This window comes from Mustela nivalis (genome assembly GCF_964662115.1).
Source record: "Mustela nivalis genome assembly, chromosome: 8".
Lineage (NCBI taxonomy): Eukaryota > Metazoa > Chordata > Mammalia > Carnivora > Mustelidae > Mustela > Mustela nivalis.
Window position 1 is genome coordinate 10510075 of NC_139027.1, and position 27009 is coordinate 10537083.

A 27009-nucleotide genomic window follows, 5' to 3' on the forward strand; every position below is an offset into this window, starting at 1 on the left:
TCCCCTTAAATAAGACAGACATGCATCACAACTCTTCCTGAATCTGACTCCCACATCGTCCTGGAGTCTAGAAAGTTCCTGAGCACAAAACAAGGGACAACCGAAAATACTGGTGCGTGACAGGACTCCAACAACTAGATAATGACTTTCTTATTTCATGTCACAAGGTTTCCAGTTCTTGTACTTTCAACAAAATTTATGAAAGATCTAATAGAATTGTCAGTTGATAAATCATTAAAAATGATTTTTAACCATAGATCATGATGTGATTTTTTGGCTGATAACAGAGGGCAGACACCTGAGAGGCACTCCTACGACAGACTCTTTCCCCAACCACTGTGAACAAGGTTTTTAAATATTCATATCCATAAAAATATAAAGAACTGATATGGAATGCAATTTCAATCTAGCAATAAGTAACACCCATCGAAGGGCACAAAAATTAATTAAAAAAGCAATGTTTAAAGCCCTATGCATCTCATTAAGAGGTGTATTTTAAACACAATTTTAATTTTAGGATTCTTGTTTATCAAAAGTTAACATATCTGTGTTGTTCTGATCAAATGCATGACTGAAACAGTAACTCAATACAGAATAAGTTCTTACTTTTTTTCTTATATTCTTATCACCTGGAAGTATCTCTTTGAAACACAAACATTCAGAGAACCTGCCCTTGCTCCGGATCCTGTGGGAGGGTCGAGCACCCAGCTCCAACGCGCACCACTATCTTCTGTCGTAAAGACCTCAGAAGCCGGTTTCTCTTCCAGGTCAGTGTCAGTCAGCAAACATGGATGCCCCAGTCCACGGACGCACCAAGCCCACCCCACCCCGGCTGGGCCTGTCCTTTGGCACAGCCCAGCACTGAAAGTCTCCTGCCTTTTGTTTGGAGAAGCTGAACTCCGGGAGCGAGCCCTGTCCTTCCTGCTGCAGTAGTTATCACTAAATAAAATCTGTCTTTATTGCCTTTAACTAGTGCCCAGCTGTATTTCTCTTTGACAAGAGGAAAAGTACAAATCGTTGGAGAGAAAGGAAAGATGCAACTTGTCTAACTGCTAAAGATGTGCTTGTTCTTATACTTTTTAAAGGTTCTTATACTTTTTAAACTGTGGTTGTTATCAAATCACTGTTATTGTGGATTACCCTGGATACAAAGCTACGTAACAGTTCTGCTTTAATGTCAATATTTAAAATACAGAGAATTACATCACCCTTTGTACCCATTTAAAATTATGATTTAAAAAAATCTTAAATATCAAGGGCCACAGTCTGAATGTTCATATGCTGAAATCCTACCCCCTTGGAAGTGATGGCATTAGTAGGCGGGCCCTTTGGGAGGTGGTTCAGTCATGAAGGTAGAGCCCTCATGAAAGGATTAGTGCCTTCTAAGAGAGACACCAGAGAGTTCCCTGTCCCTTCACTCTGTGAGCACACAGGGAGCAGGTGCCAACCATGGACCAGGGAAAGGGCTCTCACCAGAACTCAGCTATGCTGGTGCCTTTATCTTGGACACTGTTGCCCGAAGTGTGATTTTCAGACCACCTACACTGACATAACTGAGCACTACTGCAAAAATGAAAATTCTGGAGCCCTTGTTAGACTTAAGATTCTGCATGTGGGTTAAGGAAGGCACTGGCATTGGTGGGAAGAAACCTATCTTTTGCAAAAGCTTCTCTTAGTTAATTCTAAGGGCAATGGCAGCATGTGACCCGGGACCGCAAGTTCTGGGGACTTGACACTGCCAAAGGACCCAATCAACGAGCTGACGGTGACTGTGGGCTACGGCTGCAAGTGGCTCCCGGGACGGCCACTGAGGGGCAGTCAGGAGGTCGCTGCAAGAGCCCAGAGACGTTGGGGTTGGGGAAGGGGATAATGAAAGAAGGCATCAGTGCTGAATGTGGATGATACATTAACAGAACTCAGACATCAACATGCTGTCCTGGGCTAGCTGCCCCGGTATGCACCCCCCCCCGGCCCGATATATGAAGCCAGGTGCCCATCAGCTTCCAAACCTTTTTGTCCAAGACCCAGAGTAAGGAGCTCACTGCATAGCAAAACTCAGTATCCATATCTATAGATGAATATAGTAAAAACAAAAGTTTCCTGAAACAATACAACCCCCACAGCGGTGAGAGGCCTACTGAGAGTTCCTGATGTGAATCTACAGTCTAGCCTTTCTGGTTGGTTTGTTTTGAAAGCCGGTCACAACACTTAACTACAGGACTCATTCGTGGGTGTGACTCCGTCTGTAAAATGCCTGCAAAGCGGCTCCAACAGTAACGGATGACTTGCGGGGCCAGCAAACGCCGAGGCCACAAACGGGGTATCAAATTGCCCAAGTTAGATTTAAGTGACTCCATTAAAGAAGAATTTTTTTTTTTAATTAAGATGTATTTATCTTAGAGAGAGAGAGAGAGAGAGGAGGGAGGGGGAGAGGGAAAGGGAGAGAGAATCTCAAGCCGACTCCCTGCTAAGCATAGAGGCCCATGGGGCTTGATCTCACGGCCCCGATATCACGACCTGAGCTGAAACCAAGTGTCAGATGCTTAACCAACGGCACCACCCAGGCACACCTTTAAGCATTGTTTTTAAATTACAAATATAAAATATTATGAAATAGTATCTTAACTATTATGCAGCAGAAAATGAAAGTTGAGAAGTCTTAGAAATTTTGCTTTAATACCGTTGACTAGATATTCAATCACAAAAATAAGAATGCATGCTTTGTCACCTTCAGTTACATACTTAACAGAAAATCAGTGTTATAACTTTGCTTTTTTGCTTTTGCTATCAATTGCTTATATAATAAAAATGAATGCCACAGGACAGAGCCACTTTATCTCTGCCTTTTGCCTCATAGTATAACCACAGAAATATTATTACTTTTCATCAAGTGTGAACAGTCCCATCTTTTTTACTATTCACTTTTGGCAATGACATCAGCTAATACATTCCTAAGTTTTTCAATAGCTTGAAGGTCACCTTTATCTTAATAGAGAAAGGCATGAATAATGTTCAAAAAGAGATAAAATATTACTGTGATCGGTAATGAATACTACCATCATTGCTGTTGTGCATATACAGGTTTTAACAAGATCTAAAAGCACTCGTTCACATTTTCCATTTAAAAATCTTTTCCTACCCTATGCATGCATGGGCTACACAATACAATTGTACTTAAGACCATTTTAAGTACAATTTATATCAAAGCCAAATGTGAATTTGAAAATCCAGATCCTAACCCAACAGTGAAAACTATAGAAGGTCATTCAAAACCAAAACCATCTGCTAGAGCTTTGAAGTTAGACTAAAAAAATTTCCAACTTCTTTTTGTACCTTGTAAGTAAGAATAAAATAGAGCAACACAAAGCAGAAGGGGAACGGAACAATCCTCGTGCATCTACTTGCCCAGAGATCTTTATATATGCTACTTTATTTAATCCTCACCACAGTTACTCAGGGTCCAGGTTCCGGACATCACGGGCCTCCTCCCTATAGCCACTCAGTACCACGTGGACCAAGAGCTGGCTGTGTACCCGCAGATGACCCACTCAGGGCTGCTCTGGGACCCAGCGGATCTCACGCCTCTCCCCACGGTGATTACTAATCCAGGCAAATTCCGATCAATGCCAATCAGCACCTGGAATACCAGAGCCCCAGGCATGGGCTCGGGGGTGATCTTATCAGCAGGAAACTTGGAATTTCTGTTTGGTTCCTGTGGGGAAGCTTTCTCACTCTATCTGGCTGGATGTGAATTAGGAAGCCCCAATTACTTCCAGCCATCACACTGAAGCAAAGAGCCCTATGATGAAGTTAACACCGGAAGACAGCAATGAACAGAGATGGAGAGAAATTGGCTCCTTGATGACCACAGGCTGCCGGGTCTGCCAACCCTGAAGTCAGCCCCACCTCTGGACCTGTCAGTTCATTAGCCAGTAAATTTTCTGGTCAATTAAGCCAATTTAATTGGATTTTTTATCTGTGTCGAAAAACATTCTAAAATTAATCTTTATTTATATAGTGGTGATGATTGTACAGTGAGGAAGACTCAGAAGATAGAGTAATTTTCCCCCCCCAGATCCAGCTGGATGGGAACTCAAAAGATCTGACTACGTAAACCTGTCTCTTTCTCCATCACCATGCCACCATTAAAAGAACTTAAGCTGTGTCTAAGATCCATCAATTTATTTCAATTCAACATGTTGAGAAGCTATAAAATTAATGTATGAAACTTCTCATATTTCCCTGGGTCAGCGGTGATTTAAAATTGTTTTTCTCTATTCTCCTCATGAGAATTGTTTTTAAAGATTTTTTATTTATTTATTTGACAGAGAGAGAGATCACAAGTAGGCAGAGAGGCAGGCAGAGGGTTGGGGGGAAGCAGGCTCCCTGCAGAGCAGAGAGCGCAATGCAGGGCTTGATCCCAGGACCCTGAGACCATGACCTGAGATGAAGGCAGAGGCTTAACCAACTGAGCCACCCGAGCGCCCTCCTTATGAGAATTTTAACATCTGATCATCATTGGCATCAATATCTCATAGTCTTTACACATACAGGTAGCATTAAAAATCCCTCATCCGACCAGGTATACTGGACAAAAACTGGTTATACTCTAAGGAACTTTCCTAGGCGATTCAGTGGGAGGAGGGGAAGGTTAAGTAGGATGTGGATTTTCCTCAAAAGAGGTTTATAAAGACGTACTATAAAAACATATACATACAGAGCACCTAGGTGGCTCAGTCAGTTAAGTGTCTGACTTCAGCTCAGGTCACGATCCCAGAGTCTTGGGATTGAGTCCTGCCTCGGGCTCCCTGCTCAGTGGGGAGTCTGCTTGAGATTGTTTCTCTCCCTCAGCCTCTGTCCCTCATACTCATGCTCTTTCTCTCTCCCTCTAATAAATAAAATCTTTAAAATAAAGAAAAAGAGGGACTCCTGGGTGGCTCAGTGGGTTAAGGTCTCTGCCTTCGGCTCAGGTCATGATCCCAGGGTCCTGGGATCCAGCCCCACATCAGGCTCTCTGCTCAGCAGGGAGCCTGCTTCCCTTCTTCTCTCTGCCTGCCTCTCTGTCTACTTGTAATCTCTGTCTGTCAAAAAATAAATAAAATCTTTCTTTAAAAAAAAAAGAAAGAAAGAAAACAAATAGATACAGTATACATGCCTATACTATAATAATTATCACAAATCGAATGACTTTGGTGTTGATGCTGTACCCTGGTCCATTATCATCTCCCTGAAGACACTGCTATGATCATCGACAAAGCAAAAAGGCAACCTGCTGAATGGGGTAAGATATTGGTATATGAGTTATCTGATAAGGGGTTCATAACCAAAATACATGAAGAACTCAATACAATCCAACACCAAAAAAGAAATTAAAAAACAGGCAGTGTACCTGAATAGACATTTTTCCAAGGAAGATATATAGAGGACCAACAGACACAGGAAAAGACATTTATCACTAATCCTCAGGAAAATGAAAATCAAAACCATAGTGAGATCCTACCACCTTATACCTGTCGGAATGGCTGGTATCAATGACACAAGAAATAACAAGTGTTAAAGAAAATGTGCAGAAAAGGGAACCCTCCTGCATAGTTGGTAGGAAAGTAACGTTGTACGGCCACTGTGGAAAACAGCATGGAGGTTGCCCAAAAAACTAAAAATAGAAATGCCATATGATCCCGCAATTCCACTTACCCAAGAGAAACAAAAACTTTGGAAAGATATATGCACCCCTATGTTTGCGGCAGCATTATTTACAGTAGCCGAGATAAGGAAGCAACCCAAGTGTCCACTGATGGATGAACAGACAAAGAGATTGTGGTAGAAATGCCCAATGGATTATTACTCTGCCAGAAAAAAGAATGTGATCTTGCCATTAGCAACAACATGGGTGCACCTAGAGGGTATTGTGCTAAGTGAAAAAAAAAAAAAATCAGAGAAAAACAAATACCAAATGGAATCTAAAAAACAAAACCACCGAAGAGACACATGAATACAGAGAAAACTGGTGGTTGTTAGAGGGGGAAGGATGGGGGAGATGGGCAAAACAGGTGAAGGGGTTCAAGAGCTACAAACTTCCAGCTATGAAACAAACAAGTCATGGGGTTGAAAAGGGCAGCACAGGAAGTACAGTCAGTAACAGTGCAGTAACTGTGCGGTGACAGGTCATAGCTACACGTACGGCAGTGAGCACCCCATAACGTACAGAACTGCTGAACCATTATGTTACCTCCTGAAACTAACACAACATGGCATGTTGATTACACTTCAATTTCAAAAAAAAAAAAAGAATAAAAGATGTTAGGATGGTCTTCACATTGGAGTTTCCCTGTACCCAGGCCGGTACCTTCTGCTCCTTCTCCCGTCATCACCAAAGTGATCTTTTGAAAGTGAAAATCTGACAATGTTAGTAACCTGACATTATTAAAATTTGTGCCTCATCCATGCCCTGGATGAAGTCTAGACTCTTCAGCCAGGACACGACAGTTTTCTTACCCAGCCCTGCCTTATCTCCAGAGCCTCCTTCCCATGCTTTCATTATACCATATTTCTTGTAGTTCACCGAAGGTACTAGGCTTTTTTTTAATGCTTTTATTAAAACTGTTAACTCTATCTGGAGTGTTCCTCCCCTTCTAAGCTTTCCCTCCATGCTACTCATGACAAATTGGAGGACTTGTATCTCTTCTACTCTCGGGCCTTTCCTGGCCATACCCCAGCCCCGCTGACCCAACTATTCACCATTTCTACCTCGCTTTTTCCACATCACCAATCACAGATCAAATCATCAGTTACGAATCCTTCACTAATTTATCTGTTGGCCAGCTTCCTCTCTGAAGAGTAACCCCCTGCTGGCGAGTAGGCAAACACAACCAGCATTCTGGGGGGTGGGGGGAAGGGAGGGCAGTTAGACCGGGGTCTTCCCGCAGGTACCAATGCTCGTGAAAGTAGAGGCACCAGCCAAGAGGAGAGGGCACTCCTCTTTCTTCCAAGTTCCTTTGCTGCACAGGCTAGAGAAAGTATTTATAGATTAGCAATTCAGAGGCAGAAGTTTAAAAGGTCCTCAAACGAGAGCATGGAGCGGACAAAATGCACAAAGAATGGAGAAGTAAAAGGAGCCCATGTCGCTGACCAGCTACAGCTGGACAGTAAGCTCAGAGCTGAGAAATCTGCCAGAGGAAAGCTTTTCAGGAGGGAGGTTATTTTCAGACTTCTCTTCCCCGCTGCTTTTTTTCATGTTAAAATACGCTTTGGTATTTACTGCACATTATTCTGAGATTGTTGATTTATTCCTCTGTCTTCCTCACGATTTCCACCCGCTGTGGATTTGGAGCCTGCATGCTTCACGGGAAGGCGTGTGCACTCCTCGCACTGATTAAGCAGAAGGCTGCGAGGGCTGCAGAAGCACGCGTGGGCTGGGTGTCCCGCCAGACCCCTCCTCGGGAGCAGGGGCATCTCCCTTCAGGATCAGACCTGCCAGTATTCAATCTCTGTTACTAATTATTACTTTAGGCAATTTGAAATAATTTTCCAAGCACCCACAGAGAATGAGCTTTCAGTTTGCTGTCAGGCCAATAATCATGATCGCCCCAGAAGGGCTTTTGCAGCCAAATTTTTCAGGCAAGGTTGCTAACAGAAAGCAAGATCTTGGGAGCAGGCCTCTATGTAAATCCTGACTGCTATCTTTAGCTCACAAGACACTGAAGCTGTTCTTCAGCTTCCTGAAGCCTTAATTTTCTTTTCAGTTAATATGGTGATAAAGTATTTACTTCTCAGTGCTGCCTGGACGATTAACAGTGCAGCTTTACATCATCAGTCTCTCTTGGCCTCTGTTTGGAAGGCTGGATGTGAACAGGTCCGTGAAGGCAACTGGTTCACCCCTACTAGTATTCAGGTATGGCCTAGAGGTCAATGGTAGACTCTGGAAGGAAAGATTAGCTCCCCTTATCTTTATGGGGGGACACTGGCAGACAGTTAAGAGCCAATGCTTAGACTTCAGCATATCCCAATATTCACAATGAATGTCCACAATCTTCCTTTGAGGAAGCAGCCAAAATGGGTCTGTCAAAGATAGGGTATCTGCTTGGCAACAAACTTCATAATCTGACCTCAGCTGTGGGACCACGAATCAGCCCTGCAACCAAGGGAAGCCACAGAGGCTAGATGATAACCTGCTGGGTGTCTGAGAGTTCTGGCCCACAAGGCTGCTCGACACTGGAGAGTAACACAATCAGAAAGGATCCTGTCTGGGGCAATTGTTTTTTTTAGATTAAGAATCTTTTTTTTTTAATTAACATATTATTTGCCCCAGGGGTGCAGGTCCATGAATCAACAGGCTTAGACATTTTGCAGCACTCACCATAGCACATACCCTTCCAATGTCCATCACCCAGCCACCCCATCCTTCCTCCCCCACCCCCCAGCAACCCGCAGTTTTTTCGTGAGATTAAGGGTCTTATGGTTTGTCTCCCTCCCAATCCCATCTTGTTTCATTTTTTTCCCTTCCCTCTCCGCATGACCCCCTCCCTGCCTCTCAAATTCCTCATATCAGGGAGATCATATGATAATTGTCTTTCTCTGGCTGACTTACTTCGCTCAGCATAACACCCTCTAGTCCCATCCACGTCACTGCAAATGGCAAGAGTTCGTTACTTTTGATGGCTGCATAGTATTCCATTGTATATATAGACCACATCTTCTTTATCGACTCACCTGTTAATGGACATCTAGGTTCTTTCCATAGTTTGGCTATTGCGGACACTGCTGCTCTAAACATTCGGGTGCACATGTGGGGCAACTGTAGTATGCACGGTGTGTGTCTGTGGGGGATGAGTGGGTGTGAGACTGCGGGGAGGAGGGCGGCAAGTACAAGTGAGCAGGTTCGCACCTCCCGGTCCTGACTCGTGAGTTGTCGACCGAGACAGCTTCCCTTCACTCAATTCTCTGTGCGCGCGGTATTCTTACTATGACGCCCCACGAACGGCAGTCACTGGACTGGGTAGCGGGGTGCCGGCGGTGGGGGAGGGGAGTGGGGGTTGCTCCTTACAGCCTGAAAGAAACGAATGATCACAGAATCCTAAAGCACAGAGCACACCGCACACTTGCCCGAGGACGGAATCTCCACACGACTGTCCCCTCCGCAGTGTCTGAGCCGGCGGCGCCCGCCCCAAGCCCAGGTGCCACCCAGCTTCCTTCCGAGCCACGTGCGGCTTTACAGGTCAGATGGAACAGCCTGGGGAAAGCTGAGGCTGATCCCCTCACGCCAATTTGTGTTTTCAAATGCTCTACTCACGGTGCCATTTCTGGGTGGCTGCCCCAGAGAGGCACTCCGGGTTCCTCTCTCTAAAGACCGTCCTCCAGTGGCCCCGCTAGCCTGCGCAGACGTAACGTTTTATGACATAACGGTTTTATGGCAGATTACTGAAAGCATAGTAACAAGTGAAAATAAATTTGTAAAACAGAGCCACAGTTTGTGTATAAACATCATGTTTAGCACAGGGTTTCAGAGCACAACGGACTTCAGTTCAAATCCTGGTTCTGTCACCTGAACGCTAGCAGTCTAGGGGGCTTACTACAAAGCCCTCGACTCCCTTGAGCCTGTCTGATGGTCCATGGAATGGGGGAGGCGGCATCACCCCCCGTGGCAGGTATGGAGAACTCGGGAGATACTGTTCGCAGCATCTCCTGGCACAGCCCAGGCACTCAAAGGCCACTTCTCTCGCCCCTCCCCAGACTGTACCTCTCCAGCCCATGAGCCATGCACAAGTGTCCACGGGCTTCTTGCTTCTTCTCTGCATCACACTCACAAATATTTGTGTGCCTTTCGGAGACTCTTCATAACATAGGCTCACTTGGACCAAACTCTCCAACTTCCTAAAGGTTAAGACAGACCTTTCATGGGCTCAGGAACCTACGAAAACACTTCATTATGTCCTGGACTTTACTTACTTCTGCTACAGTGACCGAGAGCAGAACTGTGTCATGCAATCAATGTCAAATCTGAAACCAGGAGACCTGGGTGTGAAAATAGGACACTTGTTCCTTACTGAAACTTGGGACAATTATCCTTCAGGAATCTGACCTTTGTGCCAGAGAGGATAATGCCTGAACTATTTGGGGGAAATTATAGTACTCAAACTCTGTGATCACTTTCATACTACCTTGAATTTTAGCTCTGTTCGCCTTGTGTTCCTAAACTGTAACCTCAGTGAAGGCAGGGATCAAATCTCACAGTTCCTTTGGGTTTCCTCCATAGGACGGGCACAGGGCTCAGTATCAGCAGCGGCAACATCATTAGCAATGACAGCCAACATCAATTTTAATATGTACTACTGCCCAAGCATGGTTCAAACCACTACACTGGTACTGGGTCATTAGGTAAGAAACCCTAATATTTGTACTTCATCATAGAGAAATGGCTGAACTGAAAAAATTTTATTAAGGATAAAAATGGGCATCTGGCAAGTAGAGGGCAAACAGCAGGGTCAAGTATAGAGAAAGCCAAGGCACTGGAGGGGAGGTAGGTTTGTCCAAAACATGCAGGTTCTAGGAATGAGAGACTTAACATTTTGAGAGCTCAGAAGTAAACACGGGGAGACGTGCTCAAAGCGCTGGAGGTCGGCAGCATCGTGACTACATTTCCCTATTTTCCTCGCTCTCTGAAACGATTACGGCTTTGTGTCTTCTCCTCACACTCAGCTTTATTTCTTGGTCTCTCTGCTGACTGAGAAAACAGAAACAGGAGAAGCCGACGGCCTCCATCTCCTACCACCGCATCTGCGCCCATTCGGCTCTGCCTCCCTCCTGCTGTCACTGGGGGAGGCTGACAGCGATCTTGTCCAAGGTCAGTCACTCCTCTGGGCTCTAGGCCCCGTACACTCTCAGCAGTTACAACAGAAATTCTCTCCTCTCCTTCCAAAAGCATTTTTTCCATTCATCACTAGGTCTTTTCCATTAATGAATAAAAATACTATTAAATTTAAAAAAAAAATCTTAGAAGTCTGTCAGTCTTTGTTGGCTCTTCCTTATCCTCCAGTCTTCATGTCGGAAGGAGTGCCCTGCGGCTTCATGCTCTGCTTTTCTTCTCCACCTACTTGCTCCCTTGGGAATATCGCCCAGCACCCGGCTTTGACTCCTCTCTATCTACTGGCAATTCTGAAATGTGTTTCTGCAGTCTGGACTTCTCTGCTGACCTCCAGATTCAGCTACACAACTGCCTGTCAAACAGCCACTTGGATATTTAAAATTCATATATCGATATTTAAAAAACAAAAATAATTCTTGACTTTGAGATAATTACGGGCACACAAGACATAGAGCAAAATAGTACAGAGAGATCCCAAGTACCCATGACCCAGCTTCTTCCAATGGTGATGACATCTTAAAAAGTCACATCAATTCTAATATCACAACAAACTCCTGACGACCCCTCCCAAAAGCTGTTCCTTCCCAATCTTAGAAAATGGCACCTCCATCTCCGCAGTTGGTCACAACAATCTTGATATCATCCTGGATTAACTTTTTCTCACATCTCACCTCAAATACATCAGAAAATTCCTTTGGTCCGATCTTCCAAATCAACCCAGCATTCAACCACTGCTCAACCGTTTTTACTGCTACCACCTGGATCCAAACTACTCTCATCTTTTATTTGGAAACGACAACTGCCTTCTAAGCGATACCCTTTCTTTCTGACGTTCCACCTACAACTCGCTGCCCCCAGCATGCCCCCTGTCAAGACTTTTCACTTCCCCACCCAGGGGACCTTTAACAACCAAAAGCCCCTTGTCACCTTACTTCCTTAAGGTCGCTGCTTGAATGTTACTTTCTCAGTAAGGTCTTCTTCGACAATTTTATTTTAAATTGTAGCCATCCTGCATCTTGAGTCTTTTCTAGGTTTATTTGTCACTTGTACTGATCGCCATTTCACACGTCTGAACTTCCTCATTCTTACTTATTGTCTAGTTTCCACCTATCCCTAATGCAAAGCTCCCTACAGTCGCAGGAGTTTGTCTATTCTGTTCAGTGCTATATGGCCAGCACTGAGATCTATTCCTGATATGTAGTAGGCACTGACAAAGATTTGTCCATCGTTGTATAACAAATGACCCAATTTTAGAAGCTTGAAAGTGTGTTATCTCACAGTCTCTATGAATCATGAATCTGGTGTAGCTCTGGATCAAGGTCTCTCCTGAGGTTATAATCAAACGACTGGCCAGGACTGTGGGTGCACATGATGGCCTGGTTGGGTGGCAGGAGGAGATTCGTGTCCATGTTGACTCACATGGCTATCAGCAGCCTTGGCCTCTTGCCATATGGAGCTCTTTACCACAGGGCAGCTACACTTCCCAAGAGTAAATCATGCAAGAGAAAGTGAGAAACAGTACCTAAGAAGGAAGCCACAGTTGTTCTGTAACTTAATTTTCTAGTGGCAACCCATCATTTTTGCTGTATTCTGTTCATTAGAGGAAAATCAATAAATCCAGCCCACACTCGAGGAGGGGGGATTACACAGGGGATTAAATACTAGGAGGTAGGATCATTAAGGGCCATCTTACAAGCTGTCTTCCCCAGCACTCAATAAATATTTGTTCAATGAATGAACAAATTAACCAATGATGTATACTTGAAAAAAAGAAAATCCCAAGCCAAATGGGAAAATCAGATTGACTTCTCTAGGAACTTATGGATTTTTTTTACTCTTAATAAATGGAAAAAGGACAGGAAGGACAAATAATCAACTTTGGAAATAAAACACATTGTAAACTGTAAACGTTTTAAAAAAGGAAAGGAAAATCTTTCCTTTCTTTAGAATCTTATAATAGGAGGTCATTTTTCTCAGGATTATCTATATTTTATTTATATAGGAGTAAATCATATTATATTACATCAAGCTTCAAAAACTGTATTCTCTATACTTTAAGTATTCTCTGTTCCCATTTATTCTGTGCCTTTGACAGTCAAAATGGGAAAACAAAATCCTTTTTAGGTTTTTCTCTTCTACACTTATCTCTTAAGCTCCTATTTTTTTGCATTTTTGTCAAGATAGGATATGCTTATCGGACTAAACTTTCACCCTGCGAAATAGAAGAAAATAGTTCCTTAAAAGCAAAAGCATTCAAGAGCAGGAATGGAAGGATAACGTTTATGACTATGATAATATGCACAGGCTAGCTGAAAGTCAGATGAGAGTAGTATATACTGCACATTTGAAAATCCTGAAGTAATCGCTGCTGGGTTACCAGTATTAACAAATATATAAAACAGAAAGTCTTCAGTGAATGTTGGGTCTTCCTTCCTACACATAGCATTTACTAAACCCGCAAATAGTAATTTTTATATTAACTTATAATTCATCTGTTACACACGCACACATTTGTGCCAATCAGCCATGAGCTTCACCAAAGCAAACTTGGTAGTCTTTTGTTTACAGCACCTAGAACAACAGCAACAAGAAAGTGCTCACATCAGTATTTCCTGAGTGTAGCTGGCAGGAATAAAACTCATTTGGCTCAGAATCAAAGAAGTCAAATGAGGACTAAACCAAAACCAGATATCAATGGGAAAAACAGTCATAAGATTAAAAAAAAGAAGAAGAAGAAGAAAGAAGAGGAGGAGGGGGAGGGGAGAAGAAAGTTAACGTTTAGCTCTCTTGTAACACCGAGGAAACATTTTATAATACTTTTGTAGTTGAAGCTAGTATGATGAAAAAATAGCAAAAACCCACAAAAATACAGTTAACTGATCTTTGACAAAGAAGTAAAGGAAATACAGTGGGGTGATGACAGTCTTTGTGACAAATGGTGCTGGAACAACTGGACGGCCACATGCAAAAAAATGAATCTGGTACCAGACCTTAGGCCCTACGCAAAAATTAACTCAAAATGGACCACAGAACCAAATGTAAAACATAGAACTCTAAAACTCCTAAAAGATTACAAAAGAAAAAAAATCTAGATGACCTTCGATCTGGCTGTGAGTTTTTAGATATAGCACCAAAGGCAAAAAAAATCTGTGAGAAAATGAATTAAATTAAAATTGAAAACTTCTGCTTTGCAAAGTTACACAAAATACACAAAGAATTCTTAAAACAATTTTTTGTAAAACAGCTGAGCAAAAAGCCCACTGCCCATTCCGCATCTTCCCATGACAGGGAGAAAAGTTCACTCCAAACAACAGGCAGGAAACTACAGGAGGTACACCTGTGGCATCTCTCTCCCTCTCTCTGTGGCTGAAGAAGCCATGGGCAATGTGGCTGCTCCTGTCTGCAGCCTGCCTGTCCACAGTAGGTGCTTATTCTTGACCTCTTTATAGAATGACCTTGGGGCAGCTCTAATGGGTCAAGTTCCATGTAAACTGGCCCCATAGACCTAGGCCACACTCTCCAATGCCAGCTGTTCCAACAATAGTTATTAACACTTACTGATATTTTTGCTTTCACCTTTCTGAATTGTAAAAGTGGGTGTTAGTGACGGAGGAGAGGAACGTGACCAAGCATCACCCTCAAACACTATGACAATGAGACCCCAGAAAAATCACCTTTTCTCTGATCTGATATCCTGGCCTACAAACAGAGTTGAGGGTCCCTTAGGAGATGCCCCCTTACTCCAAGTCCCTTCTCCTTTCTGATACGTCTCTCAGACATCTCCCAGAGAACTCCCTGCTAAGCTTGATTAACAATATAATTAACAATATAAATGTGCTAGCTAAAAAAATTATAAAAACTAAAATTTGAAGAAAGGAAAAACAAATACAGCATACATGTCACAAGTTCAAAGGGTAGTGTAATGGCATTACCAGGCACACATTCCATCTTGCATTTTCAATTTATAATATTTCCATATCTGGAAAGTTGATGACAAAATTAATCTGCCTTGAGGCACCTGGGTAGCTCAGTCGGTTAAGCATCTAATGCGATTTCTGCTCAGGTCATGACCGCAAGGTTGAGAATGAGCCCTGCGCCAGACCCTGCGTTGAACATGGAGCCTACTGCAAATTCTCTCCCACTCTGTCCCTCTCCCCAGCTTTAACAAAAAAAAAAAAAAAAGAGAGAAAAAAAGAGAGAGAGAGACATTAATCTTTTTTAAGGAACTGAAAATTTAAGGCAATCCTTTATGCACTTATCAGAACATACATTCATTATCTTATCTATATTATAAATATTTAGGGAACTGAAATGATCTCTCACATAGGTATCAAAGGTGGTTCTCAGAGTGTGGGCCATAAATCACAAAATTCCAAGACTCTTTTAAGCAGTCTGCTAAGTCAAAATGATTTTGAGGACACTAAGACACTGTTTATCTTTTTTCACTATATTGATATTTATAGGTTGGTAAAAAAGCAATGGTGGATAAAACCATGAGCACTTTGCACAGATCACCAGACTGGACTAAGAGCCACTGTGTTCTCCCCTAGCAAATTTTCACTTAAGGATGTTCCTCATGGAAGAGTAAAAATGATTAACTTTATTAAATCTCAACCACTGAGTGTACTTTTTTTTTTTTTTCAGTTTCTGTGATATACACACAAAGCACTTCACCATATACCAAAGCATAATAAGGAGAAAGCATCTGTGTGATGGCTCGAATTATGAGCTGCAGTAGCTACTTTTTGCATGCATCACCATTTCTGCTTAAAAGAACAACTAATAGGAAACTCTGGTTGTTTAGACTTGGATACTCGGCAGACATTTTCTCCAAAGTGAACAAAATGAGCCTGTCACTTCAAGGAAAACAATTCATAGTACTTGCTGCCACTGATAAAATTTGAGCTGTCAAGCAAAAAATTAGAATTTTGGAAAACTAGTATCTACCACTGTGAGACTGACAGCTTCCCAATACTTAAAGACTCATCTGCTGAGATGAGCGCTCATTTTAATGCACGTGACTTTGCTGATATTGTAGAATGCAATTTACCAACATCCGGATGATCTGCATATCTCAGTGGATCACTATTTTCCAAAGCTCTAATGCGTTACATTACAAACCACACATGGGTAAAAGAGCCATTCAAAGTGCAATATGGGCCAGTGATGTCAATGGACAGAGGACCAGGGTTCAATGATGTACTCTTAGGTTCCATGTTGCAACTGGCCTCTAAGAATCTACCACTTGGTGAGTTTCAGTGGGAACACCCCAAGTTACAGGAAATTAAAGCACCTCTCCCTTTTCTGACCTCACAACGGAGTAAGGCTGGATTTTCTTCATTGACTTCAACCCAAACAAGAAAAATTGAACACAGAAACAAACACAAGAATCCAGCTGTGTTCTATTAAGCAAGACATGTCAATATAAAATAATGTCAGTTCCACTAATCTTTTTTATTTGGAAATAGTTATTTTCTCAAATATGCTATTCATGTCAGCCTGTAACAGGTCTGTTATTAAAGTTTTAAGTGAATTAAATAAATATTTCCAAAATATCTTGGTTTTAATTTCTAATATGATAAATATCAATAGATAAAACCTTAATAAACAAAAGTTCTTTTGGGTCTTCAATAATTTTTAAGAATGTTAAGACACCCAGAGATCAAAAGGTTTTACAATCACCAATTTTTGTAATAATTGTTTAAAACAACACTTGCAGAGTTCCTACTTCATGCTGTGCCAGGAAATGGAGAATTAGATAAAAGGCATCATCACTTGCCTCACGGAATTTCTAATTTCATGAAGATTGTAGTTCTCAGTTATAATAATTTTACTGTAAAGAAGAAAAAGCATTTTGTGCGCCTGGCTGGTTCAGTTGGTGGAGCATGGGATTCTTGACCTTGGGGTGGTGAGTCCAAGCCTGGTGTTGGGTGTAGAGCTTAAAAATAGAATCTTTAAGAAAGATTTTTTTTAAACTTTCTTAGGAATGTCTTTTACATCTGAATGTTGTCAGTGGCAACTAATATCGTGTATGGCACATAGCTGATGCCTAAATCTTTAGTGACTCAGGCTGAATCTACACAATGTACATTGGGTCTGTGCTTCAGAAAGTCATACATCATGCCATGCAATTAGGTAATGTGCATTATCTAAACATTTTTACAGTGCTTTCAGACACTGATTGCTCGTTATGGTGAAAAACGTGCTGCCATCCTTCGTTAAGAGAGAATATTAGCACCATGAAGGCCCTGAAGTTACTGCTATCATGCAGCCTTTGATTGAGACAAACTTAGGAAATACATTTGATTTTTAGGTCTTTTTTTTTTTTAAGACAAATTTACTCTTCCAGATTTTTTATCAAATATTCTGGATAATAGGATAGGAAAGAAACAGTAGCGTATTTCAAGAACAGTCATAATATGAAAAAGAGATTTCCTTATGCTGTTTCCATAGCTCTAGAAACCAGAACCAAAAAGTGGAAACTATAAAAAGCCCAAAGAAAAAGAAAAATCTTTTATAGACACACACACACACACACACACACACACACACGAGGTAGTAGCTGGTTGGCCGCAGACTAGCTGGATTATCAACAGACATGATGCTTCAGGGTCAGAGGTCAGGCTAGATAAGAGGTTCCAAATATTCTCCCCACTGAAACCCAACGGAGACGGCGTGTTCCCGTCAGACACAATCTGACATCTGGGGGGATGTGATGGGAGCTGGATCAAAGGCTCACGTAGGGCGGGCTGAGGGCCCATCCAGTTCCGGGTTGAGAAGCACCAGGCAGGAGGCCAGAAGGCCTCTTCTAGTTCTAGGACTCTCTGGAGATTCTGAAGTCGGGTCCTAAGCAAACCCCCAGGGAGCACCTCACAGGGGAGAGGAGTGTCTCCCGCGGCCCCGCGCGTGGACGCGGCCCTCCCAGCAATCCCGGGCGTGCGGGGACCATAAAAGGCTGGGATTGCCCAGAAGCCCCCCGATCGAACTCCATCACATCTGAACCAAGAACAGCACGTTTCAACCTCAATTTTGGCTTCTTTGACCATTTTCCTGGATTTCTAACTGCCTCTAGCTTGCTCTCTGAGCCTTCTAAAAACTGTTTCTACTTCCTGAACTGGAAAAGCAATAGAAAAGCAACTCTTACCCGCCTCCACAAAAACAAAACAATTGAGATTTGGACCAAACGCTCTGAACTTTAGACATTCGCATATTCATCACTGCAAGTGTCACGCCAATCCGATCTCTGCCTACACGACAGCGTATCATGGCGTGAATATCTTCCTCAGAATCTCCACAAATTCTGCTAATGCACATGGCAACTGAATGACAATTATCCTGAAGGTAAACGGCCTTCTCTGCTTTATTCTGTCGAGGGAGGGGTACTAAGTGCAGGCTTTGCAGACACTCCGGCCTGAATTCTAGAATCGGAACAAGTGCTGCTCTTGGTATGCACTCTAGAATTAGCTTGCTGGCTCTTTCCGTTAAGTTCGGTTTTGAATAAATGTGGGTATACATTTGAAAACTGCACACTACACATGAGTAGTATACACTTATTTTACATTTTGAACATCATGTATGAGCTGTGGCAACATCTGGTGTTTTGCAAATTTGGCCAAATCCAGCGGTACTTCCTTTTCCAACTGTGTCCTCCGCCACATAAAGGTTGTATTTCAGCTTGAGTTTCTCTCTCTCTCACTCGCTCTAGCCCAGTATTGTGTGATTCCAAACAAGCTTTGGATCTAAATTTTTTTATTTTTCCTCTCTCCATGGAAAATTAAAAGCTTGCCAATTAATAACATAAGGGAACACATAAAGCATAAATAAAATGAGGGAAGACATAAAATGAACTTTAAATGCCTCTGCCTCACTTTTCTGCAGTTTACAGGACTCAGCAGCAGACCCCCTCTTGAGACGGTTTACTAGACAAGATCACCTTGCTAAGCATTACAGCACCTGAACTAGGAGAAAGCAATGCCGTAATTACCTTACTCTTTACTGGGCCAGCCTGGGAAAAATGCACCTACCCACACAAACTGTGTCACACGTTCGCAGGGGGTGGGGGGCTGGCTGGAGGTAGAAGTGAGAAACTAAGGCGATGAGAATGTGCTGTAAGTGCCACCATCGGACCGAAAACATCATCAATAAAAACGAACACCCTGAGTGGATTCTACGGCCAACTTTTCAGTTGAATCATGAGTCACTAACTGCTGCTGGAAAATCTAGAACCATCTGTCCATTTCCATATTCAGGCTCACAATTAGCATATGGCCTTGCCAGGGAGCTGGTCTTTGTTGCTACCCTCACATAAACTATTGAAAAACTGCTTCAGCCTTAAGGGGAAGGAAAGGGCCTTGGGGGGGCCTTGGGCCCACCTCGTCTGTTTGCTGGTTCACAGGCCCACTCGCAGAGACTTTTCCTTGGATTTCAACCCTGCAGTTGGTTCATTCCCTTCCCTCGGAACATTCTTCCACCATTGCTAATACATATCCCGTCAGAACCGTGACCCTCCTCTCATTCTTGGGAGATTCAAAACCCGTGTTTGCTGGACACTTGTCCTATCCCACATTTGCCAGTTTCCCGCCTGGCCTCCTTCACTTAGACTCAGTCCTGCTCTGGACACATCCCGTGACGGGCCACTCCACTGGGACTGAGCATCCTGGGGGCTCTCGGGTCCCCGTCCTCATGCAGCTCCTAGAATGGCTCCGGACTCTTGACTCCAGCTGCTTGTTCTGGGACATCTTAGACACACTATAGTTGGGAGGTTAAGAGCAAAGACCCTGGGAAAAAGCCTTCCTGATGTCAAGGTATGGCTCCTCTATTACCAAACTAACCTTGCGGAACTGCACTTTCCTCACCTGTCAGAATGGGAGGATTAATATGACCTGGACCACACATAACTCGGCCAGAGGAGGCAAAGGTCTGCAGACTCCTCAGTCCGAACCACACGCCTACTCCGTGGCAGGTTCAAAGTTCAAGCCAGGTTTTACAGGACTCAAAAGTTGTACTCTTTTCAAATGTATAATGCTATCTTCCTTTAAAATCTTTAGTTTCTTCCTTAAAAACAACAAAAATGATCATCTCCTTCTTATAGCAGTCCTCATAAAATTTAAAAGCAAGTTATTAACTAAAGTACTTGAGTTCTAATAATAAGGAAATGATATCCTTGGTTAGCCACAACTGTCAATCTAACAAGTTAGAACTAGAAATCCCAGGGCACCTGGTTGGCTCTGTGGGTTGCGCATCTGCCTTTGGCTTAGGTCATGATCCCAGGGTCCTGGATCAAGTCCTGCATCGGGCTCCCAGCTCAGTGGGGAGTCTGCTTCTCCCTCCTCCCACTGCTTGTGCTCTCTTTCTCAAATACAGTCTTAAAAAAAAATTTAAAAAGACCTAGGAATCCCCACAGATGTTTGAACCTCTACCTGTGCCAATCCCTAAATGAATGACTTGAATTCTTAGCCTTTACGGTAAAATTTCAAGATAATATTACCCACAGTAAATATTCTTGTGAGAAGATACTGGGTGGACTTGCCCATCAACTTGGGGAAGGAGACAGCAGCAGCAAAGACCGTCACCAGCGGATGAAGAGGAAGTTCCAAAGGCAAGAGAGCCCAGCAGGTGAGAGCAGAGGTGAGAGACTGTCCTGGACAGAGATGTCCTGTGGCCAGGCAGAGGGCAAGAAGGGGAGGAGAGGGACCCACATGTTCCACTCTGTGTGAAATTTACATTGTTGGAAGGATCCAGAGCAAGATCTGGAGTGCAGCTAAAGGGGCTCAGACCTAAGCATGGAGCAGACGTTAGAAAACGTCTACACAGAGTTCCATGGACAATTCTATCACTAAGCCGTAAACTATCACGTGACATTCGTGTGAAATTGTTTAAGTACTCAATTTAACCCTAGGTAAGTTGTCTCCCTGCCTCTGAATGCGGGTACCGTGGGCCGGGTGCTGGAGGTGTTTTCCACTTATGAACTGAAAAGAACAGGACGGAGTACTTACTATCAAATGACACAGAACTGTAACATGTATAAAATGTACATGTAAATGAGAACAGTCGGAGTCTAATTTAGACAACTGCACATCTGTGATAGAGGAAAATGATTTCCCAATTAGAACACCTAACGCTTAGTAAAAAAACTAAAACGTCAAACACAGAAGTATTCCCCAACTGGAGAAAGTAAATAAAAACCATCTACCGCACCAAAGAGCAATTTTCATTTCTTCTAAAGCAGCCAATGCACTGAGAGCTAGCCTTTCGGTTACCTTGGTCACAGCTTTTGGAGAAAACGTGATTGCATCCACCACAGTGATGAGGTCGCCCGGGTGGAGGCGATCAAAGTACTTCACGCAGACATCATAGGCGTGGAGCCACTCCGGGGAGGACTCTGGGACTTGTTTCATGAGGTGAGGGTCTCCAGTCCAGAACAACTTCTGTAACCAGATGGTGTACAGAGCGCTCGGGGAAAGCATCCGTCCATCCTGGGCAGGGATTTTGGGAACAAGTTTGGAAATAGATAAGATATTTTGACTTGAAAGAACGGGCTCCAGAGCTTCTAGAGGATTCATGTTTTCATCTGTCAGCTTTTTGTAATTAAGACCTAATGGAAAGAAAAGAAAAAAAATAAGTAGGTTCATTCCAAGAATTTTCGCACACATCCGCAGCCCTCTGTGTGGCTGGCGGGAAAAGTCCACCCGCCGCTTTACAGCAGACACTGTGTATGTGACACGGGTCCCAAGACCTGAGCTCCAGTCCCGGCCCACAGGGTTATCAGCCGCGCAGTCCTCCGCGAACCGCCTCGAGGGGGGTGCACGAGACAACCGTGGTCCCCCGGCTGCCGGCCTGCAGGGCACCCGCATTTTTCTCCAACAACGCACTCAGCACTCACCGCACCAAATTCCTTCTTTTTTTTTTTTTTAAAGATTTTATTTATTTGACAGAGACAGAGACCACAAGTAGACAGAGGCAAGCAGAGACAAAGGGGGAAGCAGGCTCCCTGCTGAGCAGAGAGCCTGATGCGGGGCTTGATCCCAGGACCCTGAGATCATGATCTGAGCCTAAGGCAGAGGCTTAATCCACTGAGCCACCCAAGCACCCCTCTAGCTACCTGCTGTTCATCTGGCCTTCCGTCTACTGCCCGAGGGCCCAAGGGCCCAAAATGTCTACCGAAGGCCTGAGGGCCCACGGCCTGAAGCCAGGGTTTGGATCTTACTCCTTTTCCTCTGTGTCTGGTCCAAATTTGTAATTTGGTTACTCAGTAAACCACAGATAAACTGAAGTAAATTCTCACACTGCTACAGGTGTCGAAAGGATACAGATTCCAAAGTGCCCTGTAAGTTCTCAAGCACAGAGACGGGAGACGGACTAATGTGCTTAGATTCTTAGTGACGTGCATAAGGAGACACAGTTGGCATTCTAAAGATTTCCACAAGGTCTCAGAGGGTCAAAGCATTATTTTAAGGGTTCCACACACTTTTTAAACTGAGAGGCTCCAGTGAAGTGAAATTATGCCAAATTGTCAATTGTAAAGTTTCTTGGTCTTGTCCTTCATATAAGGTAAAATATAACCCCAGGGAGTAAAGAATAACCCTCTGGAGGATTAGTCAAAAACTCTGGATTTTAGTACCAGGACTCCTCTAAATTACTGTGCTGCTTCCAATAGATTTCTTACAGTTTCTTTGCTATTTAATTCCTGCAACAGCGAGTAAAGGAGTTGGAAAGATAATAACAAAAGTTAATTAGCATTGAATCCTGTGGTTTCAGATCTATGTCGGCCACAACACACAAACATGACTGTGTACAAAAAAAATAATCCCTAGATTTAATTTAAAGAATGAGTTCAAGCAGGGAAATGATCATCTTACCTGAAGCAACTACCTTAAATTTCTTCAGCAATCGAATGTGGGTTTCTGGCTTAATGGTATATTTCCCAAAATCCGCACAGTGGCAGCTTTCCAGGAGAGAGAAATAATACAGCAACCTTTCGTGATCAAAGCCACCAATAGTGGGGTAAATATACTTGACCATGTGCTTATGAAAGCCTTCTGGATCAGTCTTCAAAGTTTCAAAGAGATGAAGGGCTTGGGCTCGATTTTCAATTTCTACTGTGGACAAGCTGAAATTAGGGATGAAGAAATTATGTTAAGATTTGGTTCTCTTATTAAATGATTTTTTTTTAAATACCAAACGAGAAAGGTTGCATCTTACAAAGTTCCTTCTTCCTGCAAATCAAGTTCAGTAAAACACCAGGATTCAGGCAGTTTACATAAAGAGAAAGGGATGCTGTTAGATGCCTATTATTAGACCACTTTCATGTTATCTCATGTGGGTCACGGCAACCCTGTGAAGGAGGCATGACGCCACACTCCTTCAGATGGGAGAATCCCCAGTGCACACCAGCCAAGACATGAACCCACACTTGTCCACCTCCACAATGCAATGTTTATGCATATCACAAGAACCATTTAAAATCTGAGCTTCATTACAGAAACGTAAACAACCTTATCATTTCAGAATTTAGGAAATGGTGAGGGAAGAAACAGCTCCAACTTTGAGGCACAGAACTTTTACCTCCAAGAGCCTTGAATTGCTGTTCCATAGACCCAAATTTGGCAGTGTTCAAACACAATTAAGACAGCAAAGAACAGATATGCGTGCTTTCACTTGAATTAATGAATGCTGTTTGAATAAAACACATATCTTGATCTTCTCATCCTGACTTAGATGTCTTTATGCTGTAATAAAAAATTAAATACATACATACATACATACATACAAAGGTCACTTCAGTTTAAACTATTGAAAAAAAATTTTAAGGAGTTTGGTTTGGTTGATCAGTTTTTATTTGAGGGGGGGGAGACTTAATTTCAGACTTGGCTTCACCCTGGACAGAACATAATGCCTCCAGTCCAGTGTAACCCCAACGGCCCATGCAGAGTAAGTTTCAAGCTCTAATTTTCAGAGTCCTTCAGGCAGCCCTCAGCACTCCCAGAAATGCCCAGTCTCCAGAGCTCTGGTGAACAGGAGATGTGGGGGCAGCCAGCGAGACTGCTGCAGTATCAGTTAGATTACTTACAGTTGAAAAGCAGCTCCTCTGGAATATGGCACCCTATTTATTAGAACTCCCATTTTTAGAAAATGCCAGGACATGTTTTTGGTTTATGGAGATAAAGTTAACACAAATTGTGTTTTTAGGTTTTTATAAGTGTGTGATAATACTGGGCATAACAGCAGCAATCCACAAAGTGAAAATATCAAGTCATTTTTTTCAAAAAATGCTCTTTTAACCTGTCACTTCAAGAGAAATCCTCTTCTTCTGCTAAGACACAATTTGAGCATCTACAAAAATATCCCTATCTATAAAAATGTCCCAGCTCTATAAAAACTTCCGTGGCTGCCACCTCTAGGCATCCTTCTACTCTCGTACTTATAACATGCTTTAGCTTTTCATTTCCGTGTATGTCTCCCCTACTAGACGACAGATCACTTGATGGCAAAGATGACAGCGTATCTTCCTTATCTTTAGTTTCTCAGTTCTGAGCACTCGTGTGGGTAAAAAGGAAACATTCAACATGTGTCTTATAAGTGCCAAGTAGATGGATGGATGAGCAAAAACTTTAAGTGTCCTCTACGGACCAGGCACTGCACTCAGGACTGGGGAGGGCATGAAGGTTCACAACACAGAGCTCTCATGCAGCGGTCTGAAAGTCTAGTGGAGCTGTAATACTTAGAGTTCAACAACAATGCAAAATTATGCTATGGGTAGACAGAGAACACACAATGGTGTTCCCATTAAGAGGAGGATCACTAACACTGTAACTTCAGAGGAGGTGGCTGTCAATGGTAACAAAAGGCTTAATGAAGGAAGTACCTGAGCTTGTCACTATAAAAAGGGATGAAGCGAAATAATACCATAGAGGTACGGAGACAAGAAGGCGTGAGTTCTGTGCAACAAACACAGAGTATAAATGAATGGCTCGTCGGAACGTATTCTGGACACTATCACTGTTCGAAGTATGCGCTGTCATCTCCGAAAGATACTGCGCACACAGTGATATGTGAAAGTGATCCACAGTATGTATTATGTCTCTGCATCATTTGCAAAATGAAGTCTGAAAAAGTAAATAAGAAACCAGGTAACCCCATTAAGACGGTTCGTACTGACAAAGATTTACAGGCAGAACAGCAGGCCTGATGGAAGGGGGGAGTACAACACGTGCACTTATGCTGCTGATTACTATGCAAGACAAGCTAAACCTAAGTAATTAGCAACCTACAGATGAGAAACTGCCATCAGAGAGGTGAAGCAGCTCGCCTAAGACCAAGGGACCACGTCTCTTTGGACCCAGTGCGTGTTCTGCTTACCTTGTCACAAAGCGACCATTGACTGACAAAGGTCAAGAGCCTGTCTTATCAACCATCTAAGAACAGGACTTTCTTCTGTAACACAGGCAGGAGTTCTCTCTCCCAGCAGCATTACTCTAAAAGAGTTCTCCTGTCATACTTCATTCCTAACATCCCGATAAAACAGAATACTCAAGACAGTCTCATCTACAATATGGACAGTGACTAAACCATCCAAGTTTGAGTTCACGGAGTTTGGCTTCATTTGGAATATAGTGTCTCTCAATCAGCATTACCTCCCCTCTTGCCCACCCACTTATTCTTCTGTGCCTAAATTCAGTTTGCCCGATGTACAATTTTACCTAATTATCTTGTCAAGACAGACACTCGAATACTTTTACTGACACATGATAAATACCAAAACCTCCCTCTAAAGCAAATTGCAATGTGCTAAGATCTTTTATAGATGCCAGTAATCAATAACCCATTGCAATAGTTTCCATTGAAAAAAGCCGTTATCTTCCCTTTAGAACAAGATATGACATCTCTGCTTCGAAAACAATTTCAAAGACCCCATATTCAGGAGAGTAGGAAGAAATACCATGAAACCACTATGGACTTTTCAATAATCAAATTAATGATTACTCTTAAAAACTGATTAAGTGCTTCTTCTGGAGCCAAGTTTAAGCTATAAAGCAGCTTATATAATATAGTGCATATTTAACTTTCAGAGATTAACTACAGGAAGAAACTAGCATTGGTTGTATCCAATGCACAAGGAATAAATTACGAGCACTAATCCCTTGATTAGTGTTCTGTAAGGGCTTCAAGTTATCAATCACCCAAAAATGTGATTCAAGCACAGTATTTATTGAAAGAACCTATATTTGTATGGGAAAACAAATTTATTTAAACACCTTTTCTTTACTCAGCCTGAGAGTGACTGGTAACAGCTCCAGCACCTGGAGGAGGAATACGGAGGAGAGGGCGAAAAGGAAGGATGGACAGTGGGGCAGAAGGAGGGGCTGGGAAAGTCAGAGAGGAAGGGGTGGGGATAGGGCTGCACAAATCCACGTGTAGCAACTAACAGGCATTTCTGCCAAAGACGAATCCTACAAGTTTAAAGACATTTGGGTCCAAATTAATCTCTACAATCCCTGGTGAACAAGGTGGAAAGAGACAATTCTACCCTCTAAGTTTCCCCCTCCGATCTGAGGGAAACCATCCAAGGTATTGACCACCCAAACACTTCAGAATGAACTCAGTGGAGCCGACCTCATCTGCGGTGCTGCCTGACAGCTGAACATGGCAACGGAAGAAAGATGAGATCAAAATCATCCTGGTGCTCTGCAGCTTCGCCACCATTTTGGCCAAGTGTCTTTGCAAACTGAAAAATGGAATTTAACTTTCCAAGTTCACCTACAGCGTTGATGGCACGACCAATGGTATCTCTGTCTATTTCTTGTCGGACAATTACTTGGTGACATCCTCTGCAGAATTATTTTTTTTTATTTAAGTTTTTTTGTTTTGTTTTAGAGAGGTAGACAGACAGACAGACAGACAGACAAAGAGAGGGAGAGGGAGAGCCTCTTCAGCAGGCTCCAGGCCCAACTCTGAGCCTGACATGAGGCTCAATCTCACCATGGAGAGCATGACCTGAGCTGAAGCCAAGAGTCAGACGCTGAACCAACAGAGGCACCCCTCTTTGGGGGATGTTTTATATGAACTGAGTACAGTGGGGCAAGCCATGAGGACAGACTTCATCTTCGCTATAGTGACAATCCCAACCCCTCGGGAGTTCTGACTAGTTT

At 43.0% G+C, this 27009-nt stretch overlaps 1 protein-coding gene across 1 annotated transcript in view; it reads right to left on the reverse strand.

The window, feature by feature from the left end:
* Window positions 1-27009, reverse strand: part of NBAS (NBAS subunit of NRZ tethering complex) — a 317592-nt gene that overhangs the window by 61743 nt on the left and 228840 nt on the right. The window contains exons 43-44 of the mRNA XM_082744160.1: window positions 22720-22970; window positions 21121-21455 (exon numbers count right to left, since the gene is read on the reverse strand). Coding sequence (XP_082600286.1) covers window positions 21121-21455; window positions 22720-22970 — 586 coding nt within the window. The remainder of the gene's footprint in view (window positions 1-21120; window positions 21456-22719; window positions 22971-27009) is intronic.